The sequence below is a fragment of the Myotis yumanensis genome, unplaced genomic scaffold (genome assembly GCF_028538775.1).
Source record: "Myotis yumanensis isolate MYYU_CA2020_CCGP unplaced genomic scaffold, mMyoYum1.0.hap1 SCAF_19, whole genome shotgun sequence".
NCBI classification, from domain to species: domain Eukaryota; kingdom Metazoa; phylum Chordata; class Mammalia; order Chiroptera; family Vespertilionidae; genus Myotis; species Myotis yumanensis.
In genome coordinates this window covers 5,819,131-5,837,448 of record NW_027223770.1, presented here as the reverse complement: position 1 = coordinate 5,837,448, position 18,318 = coordinate 5,819,131, and the positions used below count along the sequence as shown (strand labels likewise).

At 47.6% G+C, this 18,318-nt stretch overlaps 1 protein-coding gene across 2 annotated transcripts in view; it reads right to left on the bottom strand.

The window, feature by feature from the left end:
* The window catches only part of KSR2 (kinase suppressor of ras 2), a 267,439-nt gene extending 251,819 nt beyond the window's left edge, over positions 1-15,620 (bottom strand). For both annotated transcript variants that reach the window (XM_070399254.1, XM_070399255.1), the window contains exon 1: positions 14,916-15,620. In XM_070399254.1, the coding sequence (XP_070255355.1) occupies positions 14,916-15,095 (180 nt within the window). In that variant the 5' untranslated portion in view covers positions 15,096-15,620. The remainder of the gene's footprint in view (positions 1-14,915) is intronic.
* Between the last annotated feature and the right edge of the window lie 2,698 nt (positions 15,621-18,318).

Below are 18,318 nucleotides of genomic sequence, written 5' to 3'. Positions count from 1 at the left end.
GAAAGAAAGGACCTCACTATAGATCCCACAGACACTAAAAGGATAATAAGGGATACAATAAGCAACTCCAATCATGTAAATTCAACAACTTATATCAAGTGTTCCAATTCCTTGAAAGCCACAAACTACCAAAATTTACCCAGGAATAAATTAGAGAAGTTGCATTTGTAGTTTAAAATATCCTGGGGGGAAAAGAGATCGCTAGGTTCAAAGAGTTTCACTGGTGAATTCTACCAGTATTTAAAGATGAAATAACACCAAATCTACATCATCTAAGGAAACATTTCCCAACTCATTTTGAGGCCAGGTTTACCCTGATTCTGAAACTAAACAAAGACAGTACAACAAAAAACCCAAAAAACAACAGATCAACATCCCTCATGAATATAGACACCAAAATCCCCAACAAATAGTAATCAATCAAATCCAGCAACATATTAAAGGAATAATGTTGCTTTGGGGATTTATCACAAAGCACTATTTCTCCAAAGAAATACAAAAAGTGACATCTAGACTTGCTCTGCCTTCTAACTAATAAATACAGAGCCCCTGCCTGGTCCCTCGATGCGTTTTTCTTTTTTATATATCTGTCTATTTATATATCTATTTGTCCCATTGCTGGAGTCCAGGCTACCCAACCCTGCCCAGACACCATCCCAGTGCCCTTGTGGATGGGCACACAGAGAATCATTCACGACCACTTCTGACTGGCATAACACTCTGTGTAGGGCCCTAACCAGTTTGGCTCAGTGGATAGAGCCTCGGCCTGCAGACTGAAGGGTCCCAGGGCATGTACCTTGGTTGTGGGCACATCCCCAGTAGGGGGTGTGCAGAAGGCAGCTGATGGACTTTTCTCTCTCATTGATGTTTCTAACTCTCCATCCCTCTCCCTTCCTCTCTGTAAAAAATCAATAAAATATAAAAAAATAAAAAATAAATTTAAATAGTAAATAAATAAATACTCTGTGTAGGGTAGGTGCACAGGCAAAGGGAAAGTCACCATTGCCAACAACCCCAGATTCCAGAGTTCCATCAGAATGGAACTCACACAGGAGAGAGCAAGGAGAAGGCGGCTGCAAAGTCTGGGTCAGAGACTTGTCATGAGTCCGTGGGCATGGCTACCTCTTGTCTCTACCTGGCAGGTTCTGGATCTACATGCAAACTCCTCTTGAGAATGTTTCCTCCACCAAGAAGGACCGGCCTCATTCCCTCTTCTCCAGAGAGCAGAACCAAAGGATGGAGGTCATCCAGGCACAGGTCCAACTCAACAGGTGAGATCCAGCAAGTCTAACCGTTATAACGCACCCAAACCAAGGCTGCCTCGTGAAAGGACTTGAACACACACCTCTCCAAAGAAGATACACAAATGGCCAATAAGCACATGAAAAAAAAAAATGTTTAACACAATTAGTCATTAAGGAAATACAATCAAAGCCACAGGGTGGCTATAACAACACCACCACCTAAAATAGCAGGTGTTGGCAAAGACGTGGAGACAACCGAGCCCTGGTGCATTGCTGGTAGAATGTAAAGTGGTCCAGCTGCTGTGGGAAACAGTATGGCGGCTTCTCAAAAATTAAAAACAGAGCTACCATGTTACCCAGCAATTCCACTCCTGGTTATATACTCAGAAGAACTGAAAGTAGGGACACAGATATTTGCACGTCCATGTTCATAGCTGCATTATTCACAGCAGCCAAAAGACAGAAACAACCCACGTGTCCACCAACAGATGGATGGATGCACAGAAGGTGGTCTGTCCACAGAATGGAACACTGTTCACCCAATAAAAAGGAACGAGGGCTGCTACATGCTCCAACATGGATGCGCGTGAGGAACATGATGCTAAGTGAAATAAGCCAGGCACACACGGAGATGCGATTCCATTTCTATGGAATAAACTCATGGAGGCAGAAAACAGAATGGGGGCCACCATGCGGAGGGGAGCAGGGGGAGAAAGTTCTGGAGAAAGACAGTGGTAATGGTTGCACAACATCGCACTCGATGCCACTGAAATATACATTTTAAAATGGGTGGGAAAATACAAATAAAAATGGTTAAAACGGTAAACTTTGTTACTTATATTTCCACACAAAAATCTGATTTTTTTAAAAGCCTGCCTGAGATGGGGCTCATCCCAAACTACCCAGCCCACGCTGGCCGTGGGGCAGGCGGTGGTCAATGCAAGCCCTTCCGGGTCTCCCTACCTGAGAGGACACGTGACATCGCCGCCCCGACTCTCCCTCCACCACATACACTTCGGGCAAGTTCGCGCTGTGAGGCCCAACTCCACATCCGGTGCAGCCACTCGCCACAAAATGACGTTTCTGTCCATGACGACGGACTGCAAATATGGCGGCGGCCCCGAGACTCTAACGCAGCTGCGCAATTCCTCCGGCCGAGTGACGTGCAGCCGAGTGACGTGCAGCCATGGAAATGTCGTAAAGCAACGCGTGACTCACGTGCCTGTGGCGATGCCGGTGTGAACCAACCTGCGGAGCTGCCAGGCCCGGAACAGCAGAGCGCAGGCCACTGTGTGCAATCCGTAATGCTTGAGAATGGGCGTAGATACGACGTGACTGGTGTATGTGTTTACATGGTATGCTTTGTAGCATTTTTTATTTATTTTATTTATTGCTTTGCGAGAGGAAGGGAGAAGAGAGAGAGAGAAACATCGGTTTGTTCCACTTATTGATACTTGCATTGGTTGATTTTTTTTTAATATATTTTATTGATTTTTTACAGAGAGGAAGGGAGAGAGATAGAGAGTTAGAAACATCGATGAGAGAGAAACATCGATCAGCCGCCTCCTGCACATCTCCCACTGGGGATGTGCCCGCAACCCAGGTACATGCCCTTGACCAGAATCGAACCTGGGACCTTTCAGTCCGCAGGCCAACGCTCTATCCACTGAGCCAAACCGGTTTTGGCGCATTGGTTGATTCTTGTAAGTGCCCTGACTGGGGACTGAACCTGCAACCTTGGTGTATCGGGGCAATGCTCTAACCAACTGTGACCCGGCCAGGGCTGGCATTACTTTAGAGTGCACTGTTCCTACTTATAAAATACAATTTTAAAAGTTCGCTGTGAAACTGTGTGCCACCTTACACAACAGCAGCCTCACACATCTCGTGTGCACTGCGTCTCTTGACTGCATTTTCTCTTGTGTTTGATTTAATCTCTTGTTATTTTGTAAATTTCATGAAGCCTAAGTGTACATTGTTTGCAGTAGTGGACAGTAATGACCTAGGTGTGTACATACAACTCACCACTCTCTCACTGACTCACCCAGAACAATGTCAGTCCCGCAAACTCATTTATATAATTACCCTATTCAGGTGTACCATTTTTTATCCTTTAGGCTGTATTTTCACCGAAGCCTTTCTATTGTAGATGTTAGGTACACAAATACCATTGTGTCACAATGGTCTAGTATTACGTACAGTAACATGCTATACTGGTTTGCAGCCTAGGCGCAATAGGTATACCAGTGGTCAGCAAACCGTGGCTTGTGAGCCACATGCGGCTCTTTGGCCCCTTGAGTGTGGCTCTTCCACAAAATACCACATGTGGGCGCGCATGTACAGTGCGATTGAAACTTCGTGGCCTATGCGCAGAAGTCGGTATTTTGTGGAAGAGCCACACTCAAAGGGCCGAAGAGCCACATGTGACTCTCGAGCTGCAGTTTGCCAACCACTGGCTATACCATAGAGCCTAGATGTGTAGTAGGCTATACCAGCGATTTTCAACCAGTGTGCCGCAAGAATTTTTAAAACATGCAATATTTTTTAAATGGGGCACTGACCTCTTTTCCCTTAGAATGCAGGGGTAGGGAGCCTTTTTCCTGCCAGTGGCCACTGGGATATTTGTAACATCACTCATGGGCCATACAACATTATCAACTTAAAAATTAGCCTGCTATATTTGGCCAAACATTTAATTAACTCACCCCTAATGCCTTGGCAGGGCCAGACCAAATGATTTCTCAGGCCTTATATGGCCTGTGGGCCAGATGTTCCCCACCCCTGCTTTAGAGTGTCAAATAAAAAAATAACAACAGCCAACAATAGCTGTCTGGTGTGACTGAATCAAAATTATACCTATTTTTTTGTCAAGTGGCATAAATATATTTTTTTGGTGTGCCACAAAATTTCAGTAATTAGCTTATGTGTGCCATGAGTTGAAGAAGGTTGAAAACCACTGGGCCATATCATTTAGGGTTGTGTACGTGCACTCTGTGATGTCCACACAACAATGAAATCGCTTAGACCAGCGGTCGCCAACCGCTGAGGCCCGAAAGGTTGGCGACCGCTGGCCTAGATGACACATTTCTTAGATGGTATCCCTGTGGTTAAGTGGCACATGACTGTGCTCATCACAACTTAGAGTTGTGATGAGCACACGGTTTAAAGACTAAAGCCTGCCAGGCACTGATGAGGAGTGAGTCATCTGTGGGCGAATTCAAAGATTCAGATCTGGTATCAGAATCTTGTTCGCTTATGTCACCTGCAGCCCACCAGGTGTGCCATTATCCTGTAGAAGGCTTCCATGGGTTTCTTCTCATGCCTGGGTGTGTTAGCCCCCTGCCTCTCAAACATTGGGGCTCAGTTAACACTCATTGAATAAATGAATGATAGATTTAAGAATGACACCTCCCGGAATGGCTAAAATATACTAACCATCACCAAGGGCTAAAATGCCCTCCCCTCCCCATACCAATCTATAGGGAAGATAATAATCAAAAGAACTAAAGGTAAGCCCTAGCTGGTTTGGCTCAGTGGATAGAGCGTCGGCCTGCGGACTGAAGGGTCCTGGGTTCAATTGTAGTCAAGGGCACATGCCTGGGTTGTGAGCTCGATCCCCAGTGGGGGGCATGCAGGAGGCAGCCAACCAATTATTCTCTCTCATCATTGATGTTTCTATCTCTCTCTCCCTCTCCCTTCCTCTCTGAAATCAATAGATATATATAACAATTAATGAGCATTTGCCATGTTCCAGGAACTCTGCTCAGCCCTTTACTGCGAAATCCATTTGATCAGCATAACAATCCTATGTAAAATGATCCTGATCTTATAAGCAAGGAAATTGAGGCTCAGAAAGGAGAGTGCATTTGCCCAAGGTTAGTAAATCCTGAACTCAGACTAGAACCCAAGCAGTCCCTACTGCAGAGCCCAAGCCCTCCTAATTACTTGGCTATGCTGCTTCAAGCACCCACTGAAATTTCCAGGGACTCAATTAAGTTATTTTTTCTGAGCCTTCATCTCACTTTTCTATTGGTCCAGGGAAATCAAAGGAACCTGTCTTTGTAATGCATCCACTGCTTGAGTCAATGGCTACCTAGCAACTCCAGGGGGCCATATTTTCAGTCTTTTTTTTTTTTTTAAATATATTTTATTGATTTTTTACAGAGAGGAAGGGAGAGAGAGATAGAGAGTTAGAAACATCGATGAGAGAGAAACATCGACCAGCTGCCTCCTGCACATCTCCTACTGGGGATGTGCCTGCAACCCAGGTACATGCCCTTGACCAGAATCGAACCTGGGACCTTTCAGTCCGCAGGCGGACGCTCTATCCACTGAGCCAAACCGGTTTCGGCTATATTTTCAGTCTTTATCAAGATTTCCACTATAGCAAAACAGAAAAATCACCGCAATGCTCAAAAGCAGTGCTGTCCAATCGAAATATACAGTGAGCCATTTACATAATTTAACATTTTCTAGTAGCCTCAGGAAAATAAAATAATAAGGTATGGGTGAAATCAACTTTAACATAGTTTATTTAACCCAATATATCTAAAACAATGTGCTTTCAATATGAACAAATAATTAATGGGATACATTAGTTTACATTCTTTTTTTTATCTTTAATTTCTTTATTGGTTAAGGTATTACAAATGTGTCCTCATCCCCCCATTAATCCCCAAGTTTACATTCTTTTCTTCATACTGAGAGTTTGGAAGCTAATGTGTGTTTTACACTAATCACACATTTCAATTAGAATTCCCCACATTTCGACTGGTCAGTAGCTAATGTGGTAAGTGGCCACCATACTGGACTTCTCCAGTCTGAAATGTTTGCCTCTCTTTTTCTCATCTTTCCTTGTCTCGGTGGATGCTCTACTTTGTCTCTATCAGTCCTATATTTCTTATCAATAGCTGTCATCTATAATAGTCACCAATGAAAGCATTTGAGCGACGGAGTATGCCATCATCATGACTCCCATTAATCCTATAGCTATCACCTCTAATCACATCACCATTGTCATCTGCACTTCCCCTTCGTCCTCTGTTTGCTCTCATCTTCCTTTCTCCCCTCCCAGGCCATTACCCCTTCGGGAAATCCACGGTAGAGCAGTAAACCTCTTCCTCTATCTGTGGCCGCCTGAATTCGCAGTTCGGGTTAAATCACTGACTCTAAACCTCAGTAAACTCACTTGTAAAACAGGAACAACCACACTGTGGTCACTACCCACTTGGGAGGTGTTCCAAAGGTCACAGATACCCTACGCTTTGACTTTCTCCTCCCATTTTTGTCCCTCTTACCCTCCCACTCCTCAGCACCTCCGTCCTCCTTCCCAATGCCACGTGTCCCTCATCTTCCTCAGCTGGACACCTCCCCATCCCCCATATTCAGAGCATCACCATGGGAACGAGGAAGAAGGCCAGGTCCCAGCAACTGGGAGCAGATGGGTGGGAGCCCAGAAAATAACCGATTCTCTGGGGTAAAAAGACCCCCCAGTTTTCTGCCCATTAGAAGAAGAAGGATAACAAGTACCCTAGTAAAACCCACTCCAAAAACCCACAAGGGTAGTAAAGCCCTTCAGAAATAACTTCTGCCACCGGCTCAGAATTGTGAGACCACCTCCCACCCATATCTTTACGAGAACAAGGCAGAAGGAAGAGGCTGGGTCTTCGCAGGCTGGCCACTTTGTGTGGAAAAACAAGTCCTCCTCCTGTCCCCACAGGTTCCCAGATCCTTCCCAACTAGAAACAGGAAAGGTGAGATTCCAACCTGACGCAACTGTCTCCTTAACCCTGAGCCCTTGGTCATCAAAACACAAGCAATCACAAAATAAAGTGAGCCCTATCCAATTTGGCTCAGTGGATAGAGTGTCGGCCTACGGACCAAATGGTCCCAGGTTTGATTCCAGTCAAGGGCACATGCCTGGGGTTTCAGGCTCGATCCCCAGTAGGGGGCATGCAGGAGTCAGCCAATCAATGATTATCTCTCATCACTAATGTTTCTATCTCTCTCTTCCTCTCCCTTCCTCTCTGAAATCAATAAAAATATTTTTTAAAAATATATAAAGTGAAACACAATCCCATGCTGAGGATGTGGTGAGATGGGCCCTTTCCCACCCTGCTGGCCTAGGGGAATTTGGCAAAACCTATCAAAAGTCCTGAAACTTGGCATATCCACTTCCAGGAATTGAAGGTGGGGATTACTACAAGCCACAAGGATGTCTACTACAGTGTTATTTATAATAATGGAAAAGTATAAACAAACATCTGACAATATAATTTTGGTTAAATAAATCATGGTACATCCATGTAATCCTATGCAGGTATTAAGAATAATATCTATATATATAAAAGCCTAATATGCAAATTGTCCCCTCGGGAGTTCAATTGCTCACTATGATGTGTGCAGACCACCATGGGGCAGCACAGAATGAAGGAAGGCCCCGGCCGGCAGCCAGAAGGCCCCAATTGGCCCTTATCACAGGCCAGGACTAGGGACCCTACCCATGCATGAATTTCGTGCACCAGGCCTCTAGTTTTATCATCCTATATAATAAAACCCTAATATGCAAATCGACCGAACGATATGACCAGTCGCTATGACGTGCACTGACCACCAGGGGACAGATGCTCAGCGCAGGAGCTGCCCCCTGGTGGTCAGTGTGCTCCCACAGGGGGAGTGCCACTCAACCAGAAGTCGGGCTCACGGCTGGCGAGCACAGCGGCAAGTGGACATCCCCCAAGGGGTCCTGGACTGCGAGAGGGCGCAGGCCAGGCTGAGGGACACCACCCCCCCCACCCCCCCCCCACCCACCCCCAGTGCACGAATATCGTGCACCAGGCCTCTGGTATGAAAAAATGTTCTGGACATATTAAGAGAACTTCATATCTCCAGCTTTCCTCAGAGTTGCAGGCTCATCTACCCAACTGCCTAGTTGAAAAATGCAACATGTCCAAACAGGACTTGATTGTCAAGTTCAACCTAGTCCACCCTCAGTCTTCACATTTCAGATTATGGCACCACCATTTGCTCAGTTCTTAGACCCAACACCTAGGAATAATCCCCAACTCTCTTCTTTCGCCCCCTCCCCATATCAAATTCATGAGCACCTCCCATGCACTGGACCTTCTGAATCCAGCCACTTACCCCAGCCCCCCACCAGCATAATAACTCAAAGCACAGTCAATTTTTGTTTTGACTTCCACACTAACCCCCTAACTTTTCTCCCGGCTCCTATTCTTACCCTCAACAGTCTCTTTTCATTCAGCAATCCAAAGGATCTTTTAAAAACATAAATCAGTCTCCACCCTCCCCCTATTCACAGAACAAAATCCACGGATCTTAGGTAAGCCCCCTACGACCAGGTTCCTGCTTCTGTCTCCCACTGCGCCCCTCATCCCTTCCCCACACCCACTCACTCCTCTCCAGCCACAGTGATCTCCTGACTGGTTCAATAACATGCTGAGCATATTCGCACCGAAGAAATTTGTACCTGCCGCTCCCTCTGCCTAATGTACTCCCCACATATTTCATGGTTGGCTTCCTCCAGTCAGCAAAACATCCTCAGGAGATCCTTGCTGATCATCCCATGCCTCTCCCTCTCTTTCCAGGTTGTATTTTGTTCCGGGTTTCTTCAGAGCTATGGTACATTGTTAATACTAGATTGTTCGTTGGCCCCCAGTGAACATGCCGCCAGCTGGAATCAGTACCCTTGGATAGTTGCTTCCAAGTTGACTCTGGGCTTATCCACGTAACTTGCTTTGGTCAATGGGACATTAGCAAAGGTTATGGAAGCAGAGGCTTAAGGGGGGCTGTGTGCTGGGGTTTGGCGCCATGGAACACCTCTGCTGCCACCATGTAGGAAATCTGGGCTGTCCTGCTGGAGAAACCATGGAGATGAAAACTGAAGTACCCCAGCCAACCACCAGCCATGTGAACAAAGCCATCTTGGACCATCCAGCCCCAGTCAAGCCACCAGATGACCACAACCCAGGCAAGAGCAGCAGAACTGGCCAGCGGGGCCCAGCCCAAATGGCAGACTCCTGAACAATAATGATTGTGGTTTTAAGCCACTACCTTTGGGGTGGCTAGTTGTGGAGCAATAGATAACTGTTACAATAGCTTATCAGTCACTGGCTATGGCAGAGGCTCCTAGATATTTAGCAAACTGTTTATCTCTTCTTCCTGGACCCACCTCCCCATCTTCTTTGCAGTGATTGAATTCTAGCCAATGAAATGCAGGCAGGACTGATTAGGGCAACTTTAGGGATGAGGCTTTTAAGGGGCTTTGTCTTCTCCACATTTTCTCCCCTTCCTGGATGAAAACAATGACAATATTGCAAAATGGAAGGGGCCTGGAGTATGAAAGAATGGCCCACCAACCAAGAACATTCATCTTGAATGTTTTGTGAGCAAGAAAAGATTTCTAGTAGATGCCCAGCTGGCGTGGCTCAGTGGTTAAGCATTGACCCATGAACCAGGAGGTCACAGTTCAATTCCCAGTCAGGGCACATTCCCAGATTGTGGGGTTGAGAATCAATTGATTCTCATCATTGATGTTTCTATCTCTCTCTCCCTATCTGTTCTGCTCTAAAATCAATTGAAAAATACTTTTTAAAAAAAGAAAAGACTTCTACTAGAGCCATTACACATGTAGGGACCTATTTGTTAGACCCCATGCTAATTAATACACTGACCAACATTCTCAGTCCACTTGCTTATTGTCTGTCTGGCTCTACCCCACCTTGACAGTCACACATGAATGAAAGCAGGGGCCTCACCTGTCTTGTTCAATTTCCAGAGCCTAAAACAGAGTTGGGCTCACTACATAATTACACCTGTTGTAAATTAAATATGGCCACAAATGCTCTGCGGCTCCTCCCACCAAGAGGAGGAGTCTCTTTCACCATCATCGAAATCCAGACTAGCCACTGACAGTCACCGATCAGAAAACACAAATCTTAAGATACCTTGCAACTTTCGCTCTTGCCCTCTTGGAACACTGGAGACATGTAAGAAACACAGGCTATCCCACTGGAGAGGCCACATGGAGAGAGAGGCTCAGCTGTCTCAGTCACCAGCCAATCCGCCAGCTGATGTGGTCACATGAGGGAGCCGGGGCAAGAACAGCAGAAGCACCACCCACCCAATCCCAGTGCCCAGATTCATGGAAAATAACAACTTGTTGTCTGAAGTCCAAAGTTTTCTAAACATGATTAAGTCTAAGGATGGTCTGTGACACCACAATCAATCATAGAGACTGAACATATGAAGACCAAATAATTGATATGTGTATGGCTACATTGTCCTTGCTATGTAAGGAGATTCTGTATGTATCCACCCCCAACCCAATCCCTGGTGTTTGCCTCCCCTTCTAATCTAACCAAAATAGAACCCAGGTCACAACCACCTGCACTAGGCCAGCGCCCGCCATCCCTAGCGTCACCTGCCTGCCTTTCAGATGGTCTGTGTGCCTCCAGGGTCTTTTCTGTCCCATTCACCTTGCAGACCATGGATCTGCAAGCTAACTTGTGGGTTAGGGTTATGGTTATGGTTAGAAAAAATATCAGTAAGGAAACAATACTTTGTAACGTGAAAATTATATCAAATTTGAATTTCAGGGTCTACGAATAGTTTCATTGGAAAATGTTCACTTATGTATTGTCCATGGCCGCCGTGTGCTGCAAAAGCAGAGCTGAGTGGTTGTGATGGAAACCACATGGCCCACAAAGCCTTAACTCTTCACTATCTGACGGCCCCTGCTACAGGCTGCCATCAGACTAACCTTTAATCATCTTTTTTACTGTATTCAGTCCCAAACTTTTGAAGACTTCTGTCTCTTCCCTCAAGGGGATGGAACTTGATGTGACGTCAGAACCCAGGAGTTAGCAACCTAAATTCGTTTCCAATGACACTCTATCAGGTAATTATCCATTTTGTGTCTTCATTGGGTTTGTTCTTGACCAGCAAGCCACCTATTGCGATCTAAACCCTCCCCATTCCTCACTCCACTCAGGGTCCCCAGGTCCCCAACCAGGATAGCTTCCCTGCTTTGCCAAATGTTTCCCCAGGTGAATTCTATGGAACATCAGTCCCGAGAGATGGCTTTGGAAAAAGGAAACCACACACTCTACTCCTTTGAGTCACAATATACGTATCTGGAACGTTAAAGGCTCTGAGAAGTCTTGCAGTAAAGACACGTTTCCCTTTGCTTAACTCAACCGTTCCCAAACATATGAACCATAGGATACGTTTTGTCTACAGAACATTTGTTGACTACCAGCATCTAGTACAGTGCCTGGGTTTCAGCACTGGTTGAAAGAATGAAAAACAACAACATTCCACAGAACTAGGAATCCACAGAACATTCTTTAGAAATGCTGCTCAAGCTCTTCCTTCTCTCTTCCATCTGAGGTGTTCCCGTCCATGTCTTCTGTTCCACACATGTAATGCTAATCACAATAGCTATCAGCCACTTAGCACCTGCAGACACTGTGCTAGAGGCCGCATCAGACCCTTGAAAAAGTCCTCTCTTTTAATCCTCACGACCACCTCTGAGGTAGGTGTGTTATTCTATCACTGCCATTTTGCCAAATATTAAACCATGGGTCAGAAAATTTAAAATCACTGGCCCAAGATAAAGCAAGTAGAAAAGCTAGAATTCGAAATTACATCAGTCTAACTCCAAAGTTCATGATCTTTCTCCTCCGCCCAAGTCTGTCCCTAGGACACACTGTGACTGACGTGCTGGCTATCCACCCGATATCCCTCCCTGCCTTCCTCCATGCTAGCTGAACCCTGGTTTGTATGAAGAGGCAACAGGTCAACCAAGGCAATGGATCGTGACCCACCAAGCCAGTCACAGTGGTGTTGCAACCAGGACAAGCATTTGACCCAGTTCTGGACAAGAAGACATAATTATACATCATCTGTGGGGGTAGGGAGGAGGAGCTGTCCTGGGAGAGCCGAACAAAGATACGGACCAGTTAAGCCTTGACCCTCCCCCAGTCCCCCTCCTTCCTGCCTTGAACTTGGTGTAATGGCTGAAGCTTCAGGGGCCATCTTGCAACCATGAGTAGTTGCAAAGACATCAGCTCTGATATTAACTTACTGAGCCAAGGACATACCTCCAGACTTCTTGTTACATAAGAAAAAGGAGCCATTATTTGATTAACCACTGTGGTTGGATTTTCCATTTCATGCAGCTGAACCCATTCCTAATGGACTCATATGCTTTTCCCCATATTACTTACTGTTTGGACTTAATCATTACTTCACATGTAGATTATTAGCCTTGCCTCCCTGGCCACGAAGTACACTTCCTGAAGGCTAAGCCCTTGCTGTACATTTTTGTTTCTGCAGGGGTACAGGCATGTTAGTAGATTCTGCTTATTATCAATGTTTTCGGGGATCATCGGTTTGATTTAATACTTTAGTGTTTTGTCGCCATCCAATAGCTGAGAGATGTGTATCTACCTCCTAACAGGTTAGTATTTCTCCAAGTATCAATATGAAAACATACCTCAGAAACATCTGAACTGTTTGTTAAATGCAGGTTCCTGGGCCCCCTCCAATCCCAACTGAATTAGACTCTCGGGGGTTAAAGGATGGGAATGTGCATTTTTCACCAGCTCCCTGGGTGGTTTGGATATACAAAATTTGAGAACTGTTGGGCTATAAAAACCCTGTGGGTTCCAAGCATGCCTGGGGTTTGGCAGGACTTGGCTAGACCCCGAGTCACCAGCCCCTCCCCAGTGGCCCCACCTCAGCCCTAAAGACCTGGGAACTTGAGACCCTTCCATGGACAATATGGATAAAGCGATTGGCACGCCCTGAGGCATATTGGGACCAGGAAACGAACGAACAGATGCGATCTCAATCACTGTAACATCCCACCACGCCAGTGTCTCATCCCCCAATGTAAAAAGAAGACCACGCGGCAGAAAAGCAGCAACAGAACCCAGGGCCCACTGTGACCACCGCCACTGTCCAGGGAGTTACCGGAGGATAGAGCACGTGAACAGAGGAAGAGACTAGAGAAACTTACACAAACTAGCGTGGGGTTCCGGCTCAGAGCAGCAGAAGACACGGCAGGTGGCCCTGTGGTTTGTTTGTTTATTTACTGCATGCAGCTCTGAAGAGAATCATACCTTGGGCGCTGCTCAGACCGAAGGCTGGGTCAGGGCATCCCACACTTTTCCTTCCAGCAGCAGAATCCTAGCCCAGACTGTTCTCCCAAAGCTCCGAGAAAGAAAATACCTGTGCCTCCCAACAGAATTTCCATTCCTCTGATCCCCCCTGACATTCATCTTATTTCATTTCTAAGGATCATTTTCCCCGATGACAGGTGCACAGAGCCATGTATTTCCAGGGTAGCAAACAGGATATTCAACATACATACACACACTCACTTTCAAAATGATGACCTTTCTGCCTGCTGACATCCAGCCAAATTGAAAACCACGGAGGAAAAAGAAAGACTTGAAAGTGAATCCGAGAGAGGTGGTCATCCACACTATACCGGGGTGGGAGGAGGTCCGGGCCACCGAAGGGCTAAAAGATTCAATTAAGGACTGAAGAGTTCAGGCCTTGGAAACGCAGGGACTGCCAGCTCCTGGGAGTCCCCAAATCTAATCAAGCCATGTGGCCAGCGGGGCCAGTCTGAGGGAGGGAAGTGAGCCCAGTCCTTCCGATGTCTCAAACGACCTGGGTGCCCAGTGATTCTGTGGACACTAGGCACAGCCTACGGCTCCTGAAACCTTCCTCCTTTGACCCAGTGGCCTTCGGAAGAAATAACTGCTGCCATCTTCTTTCTGAGCAACTTTGCATCCACCCTACCCCACCCCCCACCAAAGTGCTTCGAACTCCCCCTCAAGTTCTGTTGGAGAGCATGTTACAACAGCCAAAGGGAACGCCTCCATCTCCACCTTTCCTCAGGGTCCCACGGAGATTCAAGAGTATTTTCCCACACCACTTGTGTGCTGATCCGGGCATATTTTTCAAAATCTTTTTTTACACATTTTAGGCCTGCAACAGCTCCCTGCATCAAAGTAATTCGATTGAAAATGGGTAGCTCAATGGGGATATTTTTTAATGCATCTTGCCTCCTGACATGTATATCCCTGAAAAACAAACACAACAAACCAAAAAAAATCCAAGGAGCAAAAGGGGGGCTGGGACGGAGGTGGAGAGAAGAAGAGGTCCATATTTCTAGGCAACCCCATTCTGCGAGCAAAAGCCACCTTTTGACCACCTGCAGAATGCGCAGGATCACGTGGGTTCTCTGCAGCGCCTTAATGTCTTACCCAGCACACAAGCCCCCGTGGCATATAAACAAATCCACAAGCGGAAAGGACAGAGAACTCACTCCTCACAGAGGAAGCGAGTGATAATAACGGCCGCAAAAATAATAATAAAGAAAGAATAACAATTACTACTACTACTACCACCACCCAGCCAAGCGTAGACGACAGCGGTACAGTAAAGGGACATCCTTTGCAGGCTTTGCAAGAAGATAAATCACGGAAAACCACATCGTGCCCCGCTCGCTACCCTCCCGCCCCCACCCCGCAACAAACAGAATCAAAGGAAACGGGGTGGTGGGGAGAGAAGGGAGGGGAGGAAGGATTGCAAACATTCCCCCCCCCCCCGCCCGCCCCCGTGAGCAACACCTACCTCCAGGGTCCGGATTTCTTTTTGTGTGAGGTCGTTGGAGGTAGCACATTTGGTCCTAAGCCCTTCCAGGTTGGAGATACTCAGGTCTATCATGTTTTGGACCAACTCGCACTGCTGTAAGGCTTTCTGCAAACTCAGAGGCTGCTGCTCCTCGCTTTTCGTCATGTTTTCCTCATCCATCGCTTGCTCTGCAAGCCCCCTTCCCCTCCTCTTCCTCCTCCCAGAGAGAAAAAAGGGGGGCGAGGGGGTGTAGAGGTAGCCTACCCCCTACGCCTTTCCAACCACTGCGACTCCTCAATGTCTCATGAAGAAGAAACCTAACATCTCACACAGGGTTGAGGGGGTGGGGTGGGAGGAGGGGACAAGAGCCAAAATTTATTATTTTATTTTGGGGTATCAAGCCGACTCCATTAGAATGTCTCCTCTCTCTCTGAGTCTCTGGTCCCTGAAAAGGAGAGATGCCGTTTCTCCGAAGCAAACCAGGTGATGTGATGCTGTCTGTACACTTAGGGAGGAGGAGGAGGAGGAAAACGAGGAGGGGGAGGAGAGGAGGCGGAGGGAGAGGCGGAGAAGAAGGGAAATAGCGCTCACTCTTTACACACCGGCTCCGTGGAGGGCAAAATTATGTATTTTTGGCTGGCTGGCTTTTATGTAAAAAAAAGAAGAAATCTGGTTTGCCCCCCTCCCAGTTGCAGTGACACGGCATCGTCCACCGTTTGGGGTGCTTTAGCGCGTTCTCAGGGAGCTGCCTGCATTGCTCCCGCGGCTGCGGCGGCGACTGCGGCTGGCGGCTGTCTCCTCCTCGCGCTGCTGCTGCTGCTGCTGCTGCGGCCGCCGCCGGGCTCCGGGGGTGACGGCTGCTGCATTCGCTCCTGCCTCGCTCCACACCGACATCTTGCCTGTCAATCAAAGGGCGGGGGGAGCGAGGGATGGAGCGCGAGCGAGGGACCTGCAGGGGAGCGGGTTGGTGGAGAGGCGCCGTGCGCGCAGCCGCCCCAGCCGGTGCCGGCCCCGGCGCGCTAGGGCCCCGCCGGAGGAGGCGGCGGAGGAGCGCGCAGGCTCGCGCACCTGGCCGGGGCCGGGGCCGGGACCGCTCCCGGCGGGGGAGGGAGAGCGCGGGGCGGGATTTCTAGGGGATGCGGAGCTCGCGTGGCCAAGTGCAATTACTACTGGGCGTGCGTGCGAGCGAGCGAGCGGGCGGCGGGCGGGGAGCCGGGGCGGCGCGCGCTGCGGCCGAGGCTACTCCCCGGGGCGGTGGAGGTGGCAGGAGTGAGCGCGGAGCGCGGAGGCTGGGCGAGGGGGCGGGGAGAGGGGATTTCGTGCGGATGGGGGTGAGGGGGAAGGCGGGGGCCACTACTACAGCCCCGCTCTCGCGAGACGAGGCCAGAGTCCTGCTCAGCAGGTGCGCTCTGCCCGGGAGCAGGTGTGCGCCCAACTTTAAAACCCGAAGTGCGTGCGGGAGGCGCGTCAGCGTGAACCTGGGCACGTCTTCTCTGGCTGTGCGCGCCTGCCTTTTCGTTCATGTGTCCTTTCTTGTTACTGGGGGGAAAGAAAACAAACGTGATGTCCTCCATGAGCTGGAGGAAGCTGCCTCCCAGAATTGGTACCCAGGCCGGCAGTGACCCTGATGGTGGCTCTCCATTTGGAAGGGGATCTGCCTTCATCTGTTTGTTACCAACTCCTACATGTCCTGCATGATGTGTTCCTAGCCTAACTGACCTTATACCTGCGAACTACGGCTCCAGAATGGCTTTCACATTTTAAAATGGTTGGGGGGAGGGGAAATCAAGAGAATACTTTGTGACGTGAAAATTATAAGGAATTCTAATATCAGTGTCCGTAAATAAAGCTTTATTAGAACACCACTCACTTGTTTACTGCGTTTACTTTTGCATTAATTATAACAGCAGAATTGAGTCGTTGCAACAGACACTGTTATGACTTGCAACACCTAAAATATTTCCATATCTGGGCCTTTACAGAAAAGTTAGATGACCCTGACTGATTAAATCACCGAACATATTCTTGCCTCCGAGCTCTTTGCATTCCGTGTCCCCTCCACCCAGGCCACATTTCCCCTCCAATCCTCTTCTGTTGCCTCCTTGTCACTCGGTGTCAACTCAAGTGTCATGTCAGAGGCTTCATCTCCCTGACCATCTTACAATAATGGTACTCCCAACACAGATCGGCCAAAGACTATATTTAGGATAATTAGCAAAAAAAAGCACCTCTTTCTCCAGGTGAACACAGCTCTATGCCAAGGAACTAGGCTCGTGGGGCAGAGTAGAAGGAAACCCACCTGAGAAATAGAATGATGGCCAGTGTTGGCAAACGTCTTTCGGACTGTAGGTCACAGGGTTTTATAGTTCACACAGAGCTGAGTCGGCATTTTCAAAATCCCTCTGCGGAGGAGAGGCTACAGGCTCCCAGTCTTTTGGACTGTGAGGTTTATGGAGTCCTGTTCTCTGTGAAATTATCTTTCCATCTATTTTGTCCCACTATGTGCTTTGTTTTTCTTGAACACATTAATCAACGTTCACTTAAAGCCCTTGTTTAAGTCTAATACCTTGGTCACCTGTGAGGTCTGTTTCTATTGACTGTTTTTCTCTGTTTTTGGTAATTTAGTCCTGTCTCTTGGCAGGCCTTGTAATTTTCACTGAATGCACAATTGGTGCATGAAAGAAAAAAATGAAGAGAGTCTCCAGGTGATGGTATCTAACTCTAGAGAGGGCTCACCCTTTCCCTAGAACATTAGCCTCTCAAATTTTATCTCGACCCTATGAGACTGCCAAAAATTCTGCTTGTTTCTCTGTCCCCCAACAGCAGGAAAAAGTGACTCAGAATGTCAACTTGCCTCAATACAATTCCTCTCGCTCCAGAATCTTGGCCCCTCTAGTCTTGGTTGCTTCAAAGCTCTCTGAATGCCTCTAATGGTGGTGGTGGTGGTGGTGGTGGTGATTGGATCTGGCCTTTCCAGCTATTTTCAGACCAAGTGGAGACTTGAGCAATGAAAGTAGCCCACAGCTCAGAAGTCATCAGCTGGACTATAACATACAAATGCATTGTTTGACCAGTTCCCTATTTTTTGCAACTGATTGCTTTAGTGGATATTTGTTATGTTTGTATCCACCCAACCTCCTTTGAATATCCTTCCTATGTTTGGAAAATGCCCCACATTATGACTCTCATGTCTCCCTAAGAGAAACCAAAGCACTTTTCCAGAAACTTCCTTGCAGCCAGGTTTCATGTGATCGAGGCTCTGACGTGAAACACATCACATGAGATTTCTATGGGAGTGAGCCACACAGAGGTAGATCCCTCTGACAGTGAGGACGGCTGCTTCCAGGTGGCCTGCCCTGTGTAGGCTTGGTGTCCACGCTGTGGTCTGGGCCTCCTTCCTGGC